The sequence below is a fragment of the Colletes gigas genome, unplaced genomic scaffold, assembly GCF_013123115.1.
Source record: "Colletes gigas isolate AHSC1104 unplaced genomic scaffold, ASM1312311v1 Colletes_gigas_Sc00006, whole genome shotgun sequence".
Taxonomy (NCBI): Eukaryota; Metazoa; Arthropoda; class Insecta; order Hymenoptera; family Colletidae; genus Colletes; species Colletes gigas.
Window position 1 is genome coordinate 5,600,630 of NW_025106635.1, and position 19,675 is coordinate 5,620,304.

Sequence of the window (19,675 nt, forward strand, 5' to 3'; positions counted from 1 at the left end):
TACAATATTGGCGCCAAAAAGACGTACATATTTATTTCTGTATTAATTGCAATATAAATGCATAAAGTATGATATAGAGAATAATTTGTTGTACGAACGTAAGTAGAATTTTTATTTAAAATTATGAAATATTCACAGTATGTGTGTGATTTTCTTACGAGAATTCTAGTGATTTTCGGAGTACAATATTGGCGCCAAAGAGACGTACATATTTATCTCTGTATCAATTGCAATATAAAAGCATATAACATGATATAAAGAATAATTTGTAATATCAGCGTAAGTAGAATTTTTATTTAAAATTGTAAAACATTCACAGTCTGTGATTTTCCTACGAGAATTCTAGGTTTAATACATATTTTCATAGGTACATTTTCACCTAAATACACTACACCACGAAACGACACAGTGAGTCGTAGGACTTCTGTAAGTGTGTGTGAAATGATCGGTTTGGATTGGATCGGGAAAATTCGAAAAGATGGCCGTTACATTCAAACGTTTGAACGAATCGAGAAACTAAGGCGCTTGATGCAGCTTTATCCCGAACTTATATATTAATTGATGCCGAAATAGCTGATGTAAGTTGAGATAAACATACATAAATAAGAAAATTAAATCAGAGTATGATTTTATTTTTAAGTAATGAATTTCGAATTAGATCGGAAAATATCGAGTGAGATCGACCGTTATAAGACTGCCCGAGTATGTCGGACTAGATTATGATTCAAAAATATTAGTCTCCTCTTTTAAATATTCCTTTTTTAATAACAACAAGAGACTCACTACTTAATTCAATATTCGAATTACTATTAACTAATAATACGAGATTTTAACGAGCTGTTATTTTCGTAAATAAATGAAATTTATGTTTCTCGAGAATTAATGAAGTACGCAATTTAAATAGCTACAAATTTTCAATTTGCAATAGTTTATTTATTATACATATATATACGTATATGTATTTCTACCAAAGTGAACATTAATTAACGTATCGTATAATTATATAATATTAAAAGTAATAATATTATTTTGTCATGACTAGTATCGTAAAAGCTCCTTTCTTCAATATTTCTTTTTATCGTCAATTTGATTGCACACATTTTTATTTTGTGCGCCATAGTCGTGGTAACAACAAATTTGAACAATAATTTAAAATATAAATATAAATAAACAGTACATAGAATACTTACAATGCTTAAATATGATTTACGATAATTTTTTCTAATAAATATGTTGACAAATTCTATGACAATTGTATTTGAATTCTAAAAATATGAACGTAATACAATATTCTATTGTTTCTTCAATTGTGAAATACGAAGGATTGTTTAAAAATATTTTAATATTCTATGATCCGCAAGTAGAACAGCTCAATTAAGCCAGCTAAATATTTTAGGTGGATTAGATGTCTATATTCTTAACAGTAAAGAATAGACACAATCCATTCATTGCCAACTAATGTGTGTCATTCTTGGTACATTTTTATAAGGTACCATTCTCTACATTTTATGCTATGGCAGATTTTAGCGACTCGTCTATTGCATAATCAGAAGCATATCTCTACAATGCTCTTGTTTGATGATTCTCTTTGGTCTCAGGACGAGACTAAAGATAGCATTATTCTTACCGGTACAACTTACTCCAAGAGTGCTCCCCATTGTACGGATCATTAGCGTATGCTTGGCAATCCGAAAATGTATTTTAAAACGGCAATATAATATTAAAATAAGTCAATCGTTAATTTATATTTAAATACTAAAGTTATTGTAATGCTAATGATAAAAGACTACAGTTATCATAATGCATGGACGGATTGAGATTAAGTTCTTTTTATGAACCTTGATTCCTATAAAAATTTTGAATTGCTGGGAATGACAAGAGTAACATGGTATAGAAATAGTTAAAAAAGTGAAGAACTCTCTTAATGATCGGATTATTCTGCAGCATCAGAATGATCTCGATTCAGGCATCTAGATTATTTTATAACATTGTATCGACTTTCCAGTTAAAACAGTTCTAAACTTGTATAAAAAAATTCACGTAAAAAGTTCTATATGCCAAAACTACTATTATCAAAATGTTAAAATACCTTTCATCTTAATATTATTAATTAACATTGATCTGAGGTTTATACGGATGATATGGTAATAAATTTTAAGTACATTTATGACTAGCATAAATTGTGCCAGGCCATGTTCGCATAAATAAAAGAATTATTTATAGACTATTCTGTAGTAAACATCGTTTTGAACACGGGCAGTTTTCACATCTAAGTCAGTCTGAAGTAGTATTGTAATTCATTTCAATTGTGCCGGCGTGGAAGATCTATCGTACGATGGTGGTGAAGGTAAAGCTAACGATGGCGGTAAACTGGTGGTACTTGTCAGAGTAGAATCCAACTTTCGAGCTTCGTGTTCCAATAATACTGCATCTAACGATGGATCCTGCGCAACTGTTCTCAACGAGTCGCCTAATACTTGTCTCAATTGCTGCATTTCTCTTCCAGCTCTTGAGCTTCGCAGGACGTACAATTGTCGACGTTTGATTTCTTGATTAAGTTGCTCCCGCAATAATTGAATCTGTTGTTTACATGATTTATAATATACAACAAATATTCATGAAGACTCCACATAATTAAATCTAAGCGAAAGTTGGTACCTGATTTTCCAATCGTAAGACTTGTTGGCGATGGCTCTGCTCCCTTGCCTCTAACAATTTTTCGGCTTGCAACTGGGCGGCCCTAAATCTCTCAATTTCGCCTGTTCTGTCTCGAGTAAAATCGTATATCGAATGAGTATGAGCGTAACTCGACTTCACTCTTATAAGCTCAGCTTCCTTTTCTGCAAGCTGAGTTTCCAATCTACGGACTTTCAATCTCAATTCTCTGTTCTCTTGTTCATAGTGATCCATGTCGAAGCTTGTGCCCAATAATTCTGCGTGTGCTTTCTCAGGACGTTCGTAACTTTTGCTCCGGACGCTGGTCGATTTGAGCAACGACAACTGACGTTCTAAGTTGCGTTTATCTGTTTCTAACAGTTTCATCTAGAATACAAAGGGTATAAATTTTATATAATCTTTTTCATAAATTTCTTTCCTTTGTTGTAAATATTTACCTTATCACTGAGAGCGTCCACTTTTCCTCTCATTTCGCTTCTCTCTCTCTGCGCTGTTTGCAATTGCCGCAATAATTCTTCGTCTTTATTCGTGGTTTGTTCTTGCGGATAACTGACTACTCTTAATTGGGATTCTAAGGTGCAACGTTGCACTTCGTTGTTTGCTAATTCATTTTGTAAACGAGCAATTTGATCTGCCAACGTCTGGTTTGTACGTTTCAGATCGCTTAAAGACTGTTGCAAGGATTCTACGCGTTCTGATAATATTCTACGCTCGTTCTCAGTGTTCGTTACTTGTTTTTGCAACTAAAACGAAACGTACAGCGATTACTCTTGGCACTTACGATAGACGAAACGTTAAAGTATTATATTTCAATACCTGTTTAGCTTTTTCGTTAGCAGTTTGCAAAGAAGATGTTAGTTCCATAACATGACGTTGTAGTGAATTATTGTCGTTCTTCAATTCCGTTTCTGTGTTGGATGATTTTTCTAACGCAAGATTTAGTTGTTCTATCGTAGACTTCAACGAAGCACAACGTTCTTCTAAACTTGCCATGGTCCGACTCTGAGTCTCATTTCGTTCTTGTAGTTTCTATGAAATGATTAAGAAAAATATATAATAGTTATAACTTTCTCGTATAAGATCAAAAGTTATGCAAACAACATACACGAATTTGTGTTTCTTTTTCTTGGAACATCATTTGCAATCTTTGGAGATCACCTTCCAATGACATTCTCTGCAATTCCAGTTTCGTAGCACGGGATTCGCTTCTGTTAAGTTCTTCTTGCAAATTACGTTTGTCGTTTTCTGTTCTGTTCAAAACGTGCTTCAATTTTTCTAATTTCTCCTAGAAAATTGTCGATCGTGTAATAATGAAAAAAAAAATATATATTTTCTCATAGAGAACGATGAATATTCTTACTTCAAATTGTGACTTCTCTTCAGAACTGCTGCTCATCATTAATTCCAGATTTGCGACTTTCTCGCCCAATTGTTCGCATTCCTCAGTCTTTTGTTGCAATGCATTCAACTAAAATATCTTCATAAGCAACTGAACGAATATTATTATAAAAATATTATAGAAACATACCTGCATTTCGTAACCACTTTGTTTTTGAGAAAGTTTTACTTCCAACGACTTCCGTTCGTCTTGTAGAATTCTGATATTAGTTAATAGCATATTTATTTGGGTGTCCGACTTACTTTGAATTTCTTCAGTTTCCGTCAGCTGCTTCTTCAAGTTACTCAATTCGGTTTTATAATCATCCTGAAATTCGAACAAGCGAATATTGTAAAATTAGTTAAACGATAATTAGAAATTGCAACGAAAGAAAGTATTAGGTACCCTCTCGCGTTCAATTTGAGCCACTTGTTGCATCAGAGATCGCACACCCTTTCTAACAACTTCAGGGTCAACCTCAAATATGACATCCCTGTTGGAGTCAGTGTGGTCTTGAACTGAATTATAACGTAGATATGTTAACTGCTAATCATCTATAACAATTTGCTGATTATGTACCTCTTGCTGGGCTCCATCTTCTCGAAGGGCTCATCAATTTAAAAGGCATGTTAACACTTCCATCCATTTGAATACCCGCGATACGACGTAAGGTAGAGCCTATGCTACTCAACTTTTGCTCAACCTCCTTTTTCGCAATTTCCAGTTGCGACAATTGAGCATCCAAAGCTCTAACTCGTCCTTCGGATCCTCCAAGACGTGCCTAAATAGTTTACAATTGAGTTTCGAAAATTAGAAACTTTAATACTAGTTTCACCTTAAGTTCTTGAATCTGCTGGGAGGCATCGGCCAAGCAAACTTCTAAATTGTGTTTCTGATCCTCGAGTTTTCTTTCACGACACCGACAATCCTCAAGTCGGACCAATAGCTCTTGTTCTCTGGTTCTCCACCTTTCATCCTCTTCATCGGAACGTGAACGTAGTCTTCCAAGTTCTTGCCTCGTCACCTCCAGACTGTTATCTGCGTCTACTAGCTGTTCACAAAATGTTGTTGAATAAAGAAACATGTACTTTTACTAACGATTGATTACGATTTACCTGTTTCTTTACTTGATGCAGCTGAAGCTGTAACCGTTCTCTTTCTTCTGTCTCGTTCGTCAGTCGTGCTTGCAATTCCTTCTCGTCGCTTTGTGCTTGTTGGTTATTTTGATGGGACTTTTGCAGCTCATCTTGAGTGAAGCGTAACTGCTTTTGCAATTGCAACATCTCTCGCTCCACATCGCGAAGCTGCGATTGAAGACGAGATCTCTCTGCATCTATAGTTACTTTCATGTCTTCCAGTGCTTTGTAATTGTAACATATAAAATATGAATAGCAATACAACTCAACGTTATGCATACGTATACATTACCTGCAATCTTCTGATACGATTCTTCTAATATCCTGCTCTGTTCTCTTTTCTCACTTTCAATACGTTTCACATGTTCGCGCAATTCTTTGTTACTGTTGTTGTATTTTTCTTTTTCATACGTGGAGTCAGCCAACTGTCTCCTAACATCCACCAATTCCTTGCGTAACGTTTCGTTAAGGTTTTCGACTGAAAATTTATGCTAGTTGAAGCGATAATAGGAGATTATTACGAAATATAAATATAAAAATTACCATCTTTAAGCTTTCTAACTGTTTCGTGCAACTGATTTTGCAAGCTATCGACTCTATCTTCGGTCATGTGCAATTGAACTTGCAACTCTTCAGAATCCCTTTGGGCCGATTCGCGTTCCTTCCCGAGTTCTTCAATTTTTAGATCGAGCTTTATTTTCTCCTCGTCAGCTTTTAATTTAGTCTCGTCCAATTTTGTTTTAAGACGACTCAACTCGTCGCGCAATTGATTTGTATTGTTGCGCTCTTGTTCTGCACGCGACGCAGCTTCCCTTTTAACTCGTTCCACATTGCTCTTCTCCTCTTGCATTTCACGCAAAACGCCCTCGAGCTTTTCCATTAATGCTTGTTGATCATGATGAGCTGTAAAAGATATTATTGCGTCAAGTTAGTAAACTATGGTAATATTGCAATTAAAATATTTAGTACCCATAAGAAGGGCCTGTTGTTTATCATTCTCTGCCCTAAGGAGAACTTCTTCATGTTGTTGGCATAGATTTTCTATATGTTGTTGCATCTCATCTATTCTTTGTTGCAACTGATTTATCTCATTGTCTTTTTCCCCGCCAAGTTGCGACAAAGACTGTTGAAGCCGCTTTTCCAAGTTTACCTTTATGTACTCCTGTAAATAAATTCAGTTAAATTTTCTTATAATGTCAGAAGTCTACAATATTTATTACGTAAACGTATTACCTTTTCCTCGTTCAATTTTTTTATATTATCTTCACTATGCTTTTTTATATTAGAAATAATGTGATGAAATTCAGCTTCTTGGTCGCCGCTTTGTTGCGTCAAAGTTTGTTTCATTTCTTTCGCATGTTTCTCGCTGTTTTCTAATTCCTTCGTCAGTCTTTCTACTTGCCCCTTTAAGCTCTCCTGCTTTACTAACAATTCTTTTTGTTCTTTTTCCAAATACGTTTTTTTCACATGCATAGTTTCCAAGTTAGTTTGAGTATCGAATAAAACACCTTCTAAGGTTTCTTTTTCACTGCGCATAGATGCGAGTTGCTCTTGTAATCGTTGAACTTCTTTCTCGTTTGTTTCCAGAAGTACCTGAATATATAAGAACACATTTGTTTAAAAAAATAAAATAAAATCTTTATAGTAATTTATGAAATTTACCTGTTTCTCTTCATTGTCTTTCACAAGATCTTCCAAATTTCGATTGATCCTACCATTCATCTCGTTAGCCTGTTCTAATCTTTGCCTAATTCTCATTAGTTCTTCATTTAACGTTTCTTTTTTTCGCGCTAAAACTGACAATTGATTGCTCAAATCTCCACGTTCACGAGTAACTTGTGCCAATTCTATTTCGATCTTCTCCTTCTCGATTTCCAAAAATTTCACTTTCTCGTTCAAAGTAACCTTTTCTGATTCCAAATCGAGCCTACTTTGTTCCGCTTGAAGTAGCTCTTTTCTCAGTGAGCCCAAATCATTCTGTTGATCCGCACATTGACTTGCCAACTTATTTTTATCTTCCGTTACCTTTTTCAATTCTTCCTGCAATCGCTGTTTCTCTTGCTCGTGGTTACTACAGACTGTTTCTAACTTCATTAAAACTTCCTGCACGTCAGATTTATCCAACAGCAGGCGTTCTAATTCAAGTTCCAAGTCACCTAAACGATACTCAAATTAGCAAAATGTTAACCCATAATAAACAGAAAACGAATACCTTTGTTTTTTTCAATTTGCGAAATTAATCCATCTGTTTCCAGCTTTTGTTGATCCAACATATCTTTTGCAAGATACGCTTTATTTAATTCTTCTCGTAAAGTTAACAATTCTTCCCTCATTTTACTGCATCTGCTTTCTTCTGAACGGAGATTTAGCTCCCTAATGGATCAATTTGTGATATTATTTAGTAACAATACGAATTAAAGTTGTTATTTATCATACCTTAATTCTGCTTCTTTGGACACTCTAGTGAGCTCACTCTGGAGATACAGTTTCTCATCTTCCAAATTATCACAAAGCTTTTGTAATTTGTTATTAGTTTTCTGAAGCTTTTCATAATCGCTGTTTAAGCTTTCCACCTGAAAACAAATGTTTCGCGTCAATTTGTACGTCAACAAAATATCATTATGATTTTATACAACAGAAAATAACCGCACCATACTATTAATCTCCACTCTACTTTTGTCAAGTACATTTTTCTCCAATCTTACAGTATCCAGACTCTTCTGTAGCATATCTTTTTCTTGACTCAGTTGCGTGCACTGAGATCGAGCAGCATCTAATTCAGTGATCAATTCCTCTGCTTTCTTCTCCAAAGTTTTAATACTCTCTTCTGCATTTTCGCACTGTTTACGACTCGTAACTAATTGCTCTTTGTTAGTTTGTAATTTTACCTGTCACGATAAATTAGTGAAACGCGTTAATACAAAATTTTGCAGACACCTTATAAGATACATTTTTATTCCTACAATTTACCGAAACATACAATATAAAATCTTCACACCTGAAGCTCGTGAATAGTCAATTGATATTTATGCAGAGCTGCTTGTACAGCACTGATTGTACTCTCAGCAAAGGCTGGAGTGGTGTTGCTTCTTGTACCTCTTTTTGGTGATCTTTGAGGGATTGGTGCACTGGGAGATAGGTGAAGATGAGGAGGCGCCTGTGTACTTTCGTTGTCGCGTGCTTCTGCATCTTGGATTACAGCGTGTGCTATGTCTCTCAATGCGGACTGTAGAATTTCAACTTCGTCTTGTACACGTACATTGCGATGCACTTCTGCTTCTGCCTCCCCACATCTTTCTTCCTAAATGTAGAACATAATTGTTATCGTGCGAAATTCTACTAGTAGATTTCGTTAACATCGTTAGTTTGTAGAATCTACCAGAGTATGAACATCACGAATAAGTTGATTAATTCTATCTTCTTTAACTCGAATCTCGTTCTGAGCCACATCATACTGTTGTTTGAGTGCAGTTAATTCCACTTTCAAATCGGTTGTAACTTGTTCCTGTGCTTGTTGAACTTGCTGTGATATCTAACATATGATCGAATTATAGTATTATAAAATTCTACTTTTCAGGTACAATAACAACTACAGAGAACTTAAATTTACCATTGGTTGTACAGCTGCATTCATTTTCATAGCAAATCCTGTATTGCTACAAGCCGATGAAACGTCGTTAAAAGTGGAAATAATGCTGTTCTTCATCTTTAATAAATCTCTCTCTGTAGTAGATTTTATTTCTGCAAATAATCGTTTTACAGACACAACATCGCGCCAGAGATTTAATAATCTATTGTGCTCTGAAGTATAATATTCATTGAATGCTTGTTCCTCTTCCCTCCATTCTTCTTCTTTGATAGCCAATTCTTCCCTTAAGACATCCCAGTCATTGCTTAACTTTTGCAGGTCATTGGTGACTGCTTCATTAGTTTGATGTGATTCTTCTAACTGATCTTTCAATACTGTATTTAATTGTAACAGTTTATCACACCTGAAAAAATTCTAGTTGTAAACATCTACATCAAGTACACTTTTTGCTTAAGATAAAGTAAAAAGGATCATTGCCTTTTGCGCTCATCAGCAAGTTTTTTTAAAGCAGTATCCAAGTCATGGATTTGTTCTTCGCGTATCTCCCTCAATGTATGGTGTGCTGCATCTAAAGCAGAGGTTGCTGGAGGCAAAGAACTTACAATTTTACTAGAATCATATATAACAGACTCTGCCATTTGATTCTCAAGTTCTGAACATCTTTGCTTGTATTGTAAAACCTGAAAGCATATATTATTACTGTAAGTACAACAATTAAAATCCAGGAGAATATAAAGCTTACTTTGGCTTGCAAACGGGAAACCAAAGCAGCCTGATGCTGTTGTGCTTGTCGATATGTGTCCAACCGTCTTTTATAATTGGCTGCTTCCTCTTCAAGACGATGACGTAGCTCAAAATTTTGTCTCACCAATACATCTGGTGACAGATCTTCTTCACCTGTGCATTCCCCCCTACCACTGATCGTGCTCCGTGAAGAATCCATTTTACTACCTGTACTTTTGTCCGTCTGCAACAGTATTACTCCTTAGATAAAGAATGTGATAAAAAGACCGTATTGGAAAGTATACCAAATTTTCTACAAATCAATGCAATTTAAATTTAAATATTACATTTGTATTTTTTTCTTTGCTTCAAATATATCATAGTAAAATAGTTTTACTCAAACATAAAACGATGCATTCGTCATTCAGGTTATGTTTCTGTTTACATATTGTTTACTGTTGCTTAGTAGGGTGCACATAAAGTGCATACACACGATCTGCGTGTTGATGCACTTATAGTGCATGTACGTGCATTTAAGTATATTGAACGATTGTAGATCAATTACAAGTTGAAAATAGAGTTAATTCAAACTTTAAATTTACATAAATGACAACTTTTAAAATATGTATTTGGCCTCATAGTAATGCAAACCATAATGAATAATCAAAATAATAATAGATTATTATAAATTTATTAGTGTACAAGATGTTTCCTTTAACGCAAGCATCTTCTGAAAAACGTAAGAATTTTCATTTTTTTGTTGTTCAAGATCATTTGGAAAAAATCATCTAATGAGGAGATCATACAACAATAATAATATATTTTATTTATACAAATAATACAATTTGTGTTTACTGCCATTGGATTTCCTAAATAGGGAGTTTAATATCTTAATAAATTAAATCGTGCAATACTTCAAGCACATTCTCGAAAACTAACAAACCGAAATACCTCTTTCGTTTTGCTATGGCCTCTGAGAAACGGTGGTCGCCGCCTTTCCATTTGTCCTCTCGTCGATAATTGTGGAATACCTTTGGATAAGGGCTGAAACACATACGTTTAAAACTTGAAATATTTCTAAAAATATTTATTTCCATTTTTCAGGCTGTTTACGATCGCAAAAAATTCATATCGATTTGTGGACGAAGCTTAAATTCTATGCGCCGATCTCCGATACGATCTTTTTCCTGACGGAATTATCGCACGTGCCGGAATGATAACCAGGAAGAAAGAATGACAAGGATGTAACGACGACGAAGATGACGCATTCAAACCAGTTATAGTTACGCTAGTTCATCTTAATCTCCGCGTAAAAGCAACAAACAAACCTGCCAAGAAAGTGTTATCAAGTCGCGATGACAGCGTAGTTGCACAGTCTGTGTTTCTCTTTTTCCCACCCCTTTCTACCTTGCTTCGATCTCCGATTCTCATTCCCAATCTCACTGTTCTTTTTTAAGCTAAGAAAGAGACTGGATAGATGAAAATTAACAATCTCAGCCAGAATCAAAATCCACCCCTCATGGAGAGAAGAGCGTAATGAGATAATTACAGAAGAAAAGTTGCAAGGGAAACGACCAGCGGTGAGAATCACACAAGAAGAAATTTTTGGACTTAGGATGGTAAAATTGCGTTTTACCGCACCCTCTTTCTTCAGACCTAATAACAATTAAGAATTAACAAGCTGTAACTGTAGCTCTAAAAGAGAAGCAAAAAACGGCAGTTACGTATGTGTCGACTCAATATATTTTTTGGCGCTACAGTAAATTAAGTTGGCCAACAGTCTGCAGAAGCGATTTGCCGACGAAACGAGTCCGAACGTGGTCGCGCCTCCTCAATTTTCCTCTTTCGGGCTAGCAGAGCTTTGTCGTATCCGGTGTCTGCGCGAATGGAAGTAGAAGAAGCACGACCCACTGCCAGGCACCGAATGGCACCAATCGATATGTATATGGCGAGCCTGGCTCCTCGCGAGGATATCACCCTCCAAATACACTGTCCCAACTTTTCTACGACTTCTCGTGAACACGACTTTAAATGGGCTCTTTCGTCTGACCGGCCGCTTAAGCGTTCAGGGTACCCTTCTTCTTGGCCGGAAACGTGGACGTTGTCGAACGAATCTCGATACAAATAGAATCGATTCTACTCATCTTCTAATTCCTTCACAGCAAAACTGTGACATTCTCACTGACAGGGTATAATACTAGAAGTCGTGAATACTAAGATACATAATAATTAGTTCTTAAGATATTCTCGTATCTTCGAAAAGTAATAGAGATACCCGGATGTACTGTTTCATATCGCTTTATCGTATTTATCTGTACGCGCTATCCCTTGCATTTCCTCTGTGTCGCAATTAGTGCAATCAGTTTCGCGCCTGAACCGTACGAAACGACCTCCAAAGTTCAACGTACGGGCCGACTTCGCGGTGGCCGCCATTCAAGCAACCCTATGAGAATCCCGCAGCTGTACTAACAATCGCGACAAGATAAACCGCGTTGGGCACATTCGATCATTCGCGTTGATAGTAATAACAATTAACGAACGGTGAACGACGCGGAAAAGTTTTCTTGTTTGAAAATTTCCGCCCGTTTCCGATCACGTGTCCCGACCGGAGCGATATCGAGTTTCAAACTCGACTCTCGTGATTGCACGGTGTCAGGAAACCCGCGACGATCGAATTCATCGAATTTAACGAATTTACGGGGATAGTCAACCCTCGGAATATTAAACATTTACAATGATGTTTTTTAAATGTTCAGGGAACCACGATGGAAATGGTGAATCGTACCGAAGATCGATGTGCCCCTGAATCTGAGCAAATGATACGAATATTAATTATTCGATTAACAGCAATAAGTAATGGCGAAAAAATTGGAAGGCTGACTACATCCTCATCACTCTATCTATTCATCTTTCCTATATAGTAAGTAACTTCTCGAGTTACACGTATTTAAAGATACGCGGTTGTGACCCCACTTATGTCCTTGTACATATTTCGTACGTACGCGCGCGTGTAATCGTATATGGGATAGAGTTATCTGTTTATAAAAGAGTTTGTGTGGACTTATTTGGCTGTGATTAACTTTTGTCGCGAAGATTGTATATTGAACAAACTATATGGAGAAAGGAAGGTCAGTCCTGGCAGTAATTGCTAACCGTGTTGGGTCAGACTAGTGTTAAATCCGGTACGCTCGTCGGTTAGGAATTTTTTTCTCGAAAGTGGGTAGGATTTCGTGGATATGTCTATTTATAAGAAATGATTGTAATTGACCCCAGCAATTAAAAATAATTTTTTTATACCGATTTAAAAATTTTTAATTTTGCCGAAAAATGTATCCACCTACTGAATTTTTTTCTCGAAACTGGTTAGGAATTCGAGGGTATGTTTATTCACCAAAAATGATTATAATTGACCCCTGAAACTAAAAATAATTTTTTTATACCGATTTAAAAATTTTTAATTTTGCCGACAAATGTATCCACCTACTGAATTTTTTTCTCGAAACTGGTTAGGAATTCGAGGGTATGTTTATTCACCAAAAATGATTATAATTGACCCCTGAAACTAAAAATAATTTTTTTATACCGATTTAAAAATTTTTAATTTTGCCGACAAATGTATCCACTTACTGAATTTTTTTCTCGAAACTGGTTAGGAATTCGAGGGTATGTTTATTCACCAAAAATGATTATAATTGAACCCTGAAACTAAAAATAATTTTTCCAGAACAATTTGAAAGTTTTTAATTTTGTCGAAAAATTTCACACCTTCTCGAATTTTTTTCTCAAAAGTGGATAGGATTTTTAGGGTATGTCTATTGACCAAAAATCATTGTAACTGACTCCTGCAACTAAAAATAATTTTTTTAGAACGATTTGAATTTTTTTTTTTCCATCGAAAAATTTCACACATTCTCGAATTTTTTTCTCGAAAGCGCGTAAGAATTCGGGGGTATGTCTATTGACCAAAAATGATTGTAATTAACCCCTACAACTAAAAATAATTTTTCCAGAACGATTTGAAAATTTTTAATTTTGTCGAAAAATTTCACACCTTCTCGAATTTTTGTCTCGAAAGTGGATAGGATTTTGAGGGTATGTCTATTGACCAAAAATTATTGTAATTGACCCCAGCAACTAAAAATAATTTTTTTAAGAACGATTTGAAATTTGTTAATTTCGCCGAAAAATTTCAACACCTTGGGCCATTTTTCTGTAAATCGATCGATACCGTTGTGTTTTCTGTTTCGATACAGGTTCTGCAACAAATTGTCAAATCAATAAACGCACTCGTGGTCGTGGAGTTTGAACCGTGTCAAACCGACGGAGGAAACGAATGAACCGGATTGAACTGCCCGCCTCTCCTATCTAAACGAGTTTTTGCAGACGATCGTTCCGCGGGTCGTTGAGACTTCATCTACTCCCCCGTGTCCCCTTCCACTTTTCTCACTTTTTTCTATCCTGTAAATGATAACGACACTGGGATACTGAGCGCACAGAGTGTAACGCTTCTCCGCGACGGGATATAGTGGGCGAAATTTCTATAGGGACACTAGTTTGATAATAATATTGCAGAACCACTGCAAGAAATAACTGAAAAATAATAGAAAGCGGAACCGATGTACAGTTTTTGTTATCTAAATGTTTAATGTTAGCTGCTTTACGTAGTTGTAGCTAGAATCGATTGAAAAAAGACGAAACCTCTAGAATCTGTGTTTTTTTAAAAGTCAAATGTTGAATTTTGTGAACTTTGACGTTTAAATAATAATTAAGAAAAAAAAGAAATTATCGATGATATCAAGTTATTTTTGGTTCAGGCGATACGAAGGCGCCATTTATATACAGTTCAAATTTCAATATGATATCTGCAACAAATTTCGAGATATTTATTACGTCAAATAAGCGTAATCTTGTTGCACGGAATTGGAAAGTGCTTAAAAACCGTTTCGATCGGCGATCCTTTGGTTTTAATTTTAATTTCCGTGTATTTTTGTTTCCAGAGGAATCTCCGAATTCGCACCAAAGAATTGCAATGAGTTGATATCGATCGCGAGCCCACGCTTGCCACCGATAAGTGCATCGAAAGAGCATAGCGTGAGAGAATTCGGGGTCGTTCTACGCGAGAATTCACGGTCACATAGTTTTGCAAAGGGACGCCTGTGCTCGTCCTTGACCATGACTGAACGAGCTTCGATTAAACGCTTCGAATACCGGATTAGATTCATAGTTGCATCGGAAATTTCTATGATTTTTAATCGACTCGCCCTGAAATCGAGATGGATCTTACATTTCAATCTACCGTAAAGTGTTTATAAAAAGTCTGAAATCGTTTCATTTGATTTTTCTCTTCAAAATTAGTAACAAAACTATGCCGATGCACCTCTGGAAATAATTATAAATTTCGAAAGATTCGACGGTCGCAAACGTTCCGTTTCATAGCGAAAGATTGATAAACTTTCGACCAATCAGGGGACGCGAAATAGATTGTGGGAGGACCGAATCGCTCTCCCCACTTCGTCGAGTGTATGCATCAAAAATAACTCGGTGAGTAACAAAGTTATTTGACTCCTTCTAACTCGGTGGTTGGAAAATTATTTTTTTCAAAAGAGTTAATCTGCGCTCGTAATGTGATGTCTAGCGAAACTTGCCTAAAAAAAATTCCTAAACGTTCTTACATCAAGGCACGCACACACCGAGATAAGAACCGACGGTCTACAAGGCGGAAAGAAAATAAACGACATAGATTCGCCCGCGGAAATTAACAACGGTCAATGTCCAGTCGCGACGTTTTGCATAGATACAAGATTCTGTGCGCGAATTTGCCTGTGAATCGCCTATCAGAGGCGCCTGATTATGTATCGCCAGCGAGGCTACTATAGAGGTCATCTTACAAGCAGGGGTGGACACAATCGAACGATTTTGTAATTGAAATACATACACAGTATCGAATACACGTATCGAAAGCTTGGAACAACCGATGAATAATGCAGCATCTTGTATTCTGCGATGATCAAATATCGACCTTCGCTTGTATTTATATTTACTCGCGAGATATTAAATATTCTACATTTTTTATTCGTTTATCCAATGTCGCATCAGCTTCAAAGCCATTAGCGGCTATTAAGTTATGCATTTTTAACATTCCATATAAATCTTACGTAAATGTAACAAACAAACAATTGTACGTGTATAATTAGTCACTTGCATTCTACAGTGCGGAGAAATGATGTTTGTGGAGATAATTTTTAGTAGAAAAGTTCCACACCTGCTTCGAACTTTCGATATAGATTTCCCCAAAATGTTCGGTTTATTATGTCGGGCACTGTTATCGAAGAAAAATTCGTAATATTGCTCATTGATACCGAGACACAAGGAAATCCCCTTGAGGAAAATTTGTTTCCCTCGTGGAAAGATCTGACACTCGGTCGTTGTATCGTTTCGATCCCTAAACATCAATAATTGCGCTCGTTTAATGTGTCTTCGTCACGGGTCGTCGAGGAAGCTGGCACGTTTTATTAATAACGCCGGGGAGAAATTAATACGCTATTATCAGGAGCTTGTTAATTAATAAGGACGGCGGGACGTGACGAATAGAACGTCTTACGGAGCCGAGGAAATTACCATGGTCAATGTTCATCGTTTGCCCAGTTCACGTGCCAAACGACACGACTCACGCAACGCGGGGAAACGATTGCGAGAGCCCATCAACTAATTCGACTCGCCTACGCGTGATTTGTCGTGGCCTAATTGATTAGAGATTTTCGTGTTTTGCCGACGAAATAAAGTAGTGTTAGACGAAATATCAACGAATCACAGGGTCACCGTTACACGAGTATCTTCGTTAATGTTGTACATTGAAAACTTAATTTCTGCACCCTTGAGGTCCACCCTAATCTTTATCCGTGTACGATAAATAAAAAAATACATGTGTCGACGAAGACCATACTCTCAAAACGCTGAACTTGTGCTATTTGTTCCTGCAAGTTTCGTTCGACAAAATTCACCTGCAATTTACCTTTTCTTTTATCTCGTTTCCACGTTTAAGGTTTAACGCTGAGGCGCGAAAAGTGAACATTTTCCATGGAAAAGGAAATATATATAATATAATGATTGCCTTAAGCAGTATCGACCGCAGACGGACCCTACATACGTGCTGCTGATTGCGTGTAAGAAACTTACGCTTACGCATGTTCCACTCGTTAAAGTGAACTCGTTTTATATTATTGTTTCGACACGTTGTCTCTTCCATTTGGGTATTATATAATTTATTACAGAGTTAATTGCTAGCACCCTTTCACCGATACAAATGTTCAAATGGATTCTAATGTTTCAGGTAGTCAATGAATTTGACGGTAACATGGAAGGGAAGTGCGGCTTTAAAAAAATGTGCGACAGTTCTGGGCACGCCAGTCAGCACGTGGTAAGCTGACGGGAGTGGTGTTCCGTGACACGTGACAGAATCAACCCCGAAGCCCAGCTAATTTACTATATTCGAGCGTACGCCGAATGCGTCACGCCTTCGCAAAACTGGACAATGGTCACCCCGTTGCCACACCGAGTCATAATTTATTCATACGTTTCCAGGGAACACGATTTTGACCCCCTCCCTCCCGCCCCCGTGTATTCTATAGAAGAGAAAATCAATGAAACTTTTAATAAGAAATGGGGTTTCTATTGTCGAGAAATGTTCTTGAATCGTTAAATTCGTTTTAAAAGAAATGGGCATCGAGTTCACCAACCAAAAAGAACTATACCGCTCGGTAACATTTTATGGTGTTTTATCGTTCTTATTGGAAACTCCTAGATTTAACGATAGACAACTATAGGTCAAAGATCATTATCCCGAGGGCGATGGAAACCGGAGAGTATCGGTGTCGGGTTCGTTTACTCGATTCTCCATAGCGTCAGGCTGTATGGGGTTCGAGTTAATGGAAGGAGTCAATCAATCCTCGCCGTAGCGAAACTAGTTAACTAGCGGCGCTAATTATCTCATTTCTCGGGGGCCAAGTTTCCTGTACCTGGGAGATCTCGCGGAACGATCGAAGATTTTGTTGATTAATTGCGTGGCGAGCACTATCGAGCCGGCACTTCAGAATTAATTTCAAACTCGTGCTACCGCGGCCGGGTCTAATCGAAATCGCGTTTCTCGAACCAAGAAACTTCCGCCCCCTGGAAAAAAAGTAAGCCCCGAGCTTTAGCGATAGCGAAAGCCATTACTACCAGCTCAAGTAATCAACGATATTTAATTTCGTTGCTAATAAGTACCCTCGAGTTTGAATTCGTTCGAAGATACTTTGCGATCTAGGTACTTAATTTTGCAGTGTCTCCTTCCGCCGGACCGATACATTATCTAGTACCCAGCCGAAGTAATTGGAATTCTTCGATAGATCAGTCAAGTTCAAACGATACACCGTGCAGCGATTGTTTTCGATAAATGCAGCGCAGACGGACAAAGTTCTACTATTAATCGTGGATTATTTTCACCGCGACGACTCACCCGTGACATCTTGGTTTGTCGTAGTGAGAAGACGTCAATGACTGTTGGCGATATCTAGAGAAGTCACGGGGGATGGACGATGGAGGATGGCTGGCGGCGATACAGTTTCTTCAGGGCCTGTCGACGGGCAACGACTGCGTTCGACGCGGACGGACGTCTGGCCTTCACTGAAGCGCCGGCGTCGGCGTCGGCGTCGGCGTCGGCGTCGCGATCCTCCTGCCGTTATCCTGATCGCGTGTGATCGCGTGCCTGGCCGCGTCCACGCGAGCTACGTGGCTCTGGCCCCATCCACGGACCCGAAGGGTTGTTCCCGTCGAATACGGCGACTACTTTGATACCGTCGTAAACTCAGTTTTGTCAGTTAACGATGCACGGCGAACGGGCGTCGTGATAACGTGCCTGCCGTGCACATCGTGTAATTTATGACCGGTAACTTTTCAGGCCATCGAGCCATTGTTTCGTCTTATCGATTCGCCTCTCGGAATTTACAGGCGTTATTCAGTGTGCCAGACATTTTACTTTTGAGAAAAGTTTTGCGAGTCTCAGGACAACTGCCCTGTACTTTGAAACGAACACCCTCTTGCAGGAACCCCTTCGACGGCCATGCTCCATGGTCAGACTCTGAAACAGAGTAACCTGGGTTAGAACTTACATCTAAGTTCAGTATACTATTACTGTATACTTTGCTTATACTTATGTAAAGATCGGAGATATCTGAATTTATAAACACAGCCAGGATCATCGGAGTAAATAGATTTTAAAAGCTGTGCACAAAGCTATTTGCAATAGTTACATCATCTAGATTAAAAACAATTCGTGGAGACAAATGTTGCTGAACCAAGAAAATTTACTTATCTTTGTTTGGGTCAAAAGCCAATGCTAAGCGAATACATACAGCAATTTTTGAATACTTATCTTGCTTGATTGGCAAAACAGATTACCTACACTGATAAGTGACGGATGATGAAACATCTCAATTTGCTCCGTGATTTGTTATACGCAGTTAGCGTAACGAATAAACACTTAAACAACTAAATTGTATTATATGGTCTCCTTAGTAATTTGGAAAAATTACCACGGAAACGGTAACGCAATACGTAGGTAGGCGAATTGTTCTTCGTCTGATTGCGATTATTTGAGAACCCGGAAGTTCCGGTTTGCATGGCCCGTCGCAGAATTGCTGTTTCGTGCACGCAGAGAGAAAAATATTTCTTCCGATTCATTATTCGTCGAACTTGTCGGAGGGAATCTGCGGCTGGTACCTTCGTTTTAATGGTTTCCCGATCTCCGTATACTTGTACGGAAAACTTTTATCCAGTCCAATCGCTCTGGTCACGACATTCCACCTTTGCGAACCTAATCGTGACATATCTCGTGGATTTACGATCGATGGTCGCAACCGTCGTCATTGTTTTATCGAAACAGTACAATTATTAGCGTTCATCTATAAATATCAATCTAATCTTTTCTAGCACCGATCGAGAGGGAGGGACCTAGGAGGGGCTGCTACCCGGTATCTGCTTACACACTGATTGGTTCCACAATGGCTGACGGAAGTCGAGGTAAACATAATTCATACCTGCACATACAGATATATATATATAACATTGTTTTCTATTCTTTAGTATAATTTTTTATAATTGTAATTGTTTAAATTATCTTATTTAGTCGCAGCCCAG

General features: G+C 37.5%; 1 protein-coding gene across 1 annotated transcript; it reads right to left on the reverse strand.

Annotated features, from left to right (window-relative positions):
* Positions 1-1,565: 1,565 nt before the first annotated feature.
* Positions 1,566-18,500, reverse strand: LOC122395766 (rootletin). The gene is made up of 26 exons (XM_043393609.1): positions 17,997-18,500; positions 10,454-10,546; positions 9,522-9,746; positions 9,257-9,459; positions 8,801-9,182; positions 8,570-8,722; positions 8,189-8,491; positions 7,842-8,078; positions 7,627-7,763; positions 7,403-7,563; positions 6,853-7,346; positions 6,424-6,783; positions 6,160-6,352; positions 5,734-6,093; positions 5,483-5,668; positions 5,170-5,414; positions 4,890-5,105; positions 4,634-4,835; positions 4,460-4,572; positions 4,205-4,381; positions 4,037-4,144; positions 3,782-3,961; positions 3,493-3,705; positions 3,114-3,419; positions 2,659-3,042; positions 1,566-2,579 (listed from the first exon to the last, which is right to left on the reverse strand). Exons 1-26 carry the CDS (start codon positions 18,003-18,005, stop codon positions 2,298-2,300), a joined length of 5,922 nt encoding a protein of 1,973 aa, XP_043249544.1. The 5' UTR covers positions 18,006-18,500; the 3' UTR covers positions 1,566-2,297.
* Positions 18,501-19,675: the final 1,175 nt, after the last annotated feature.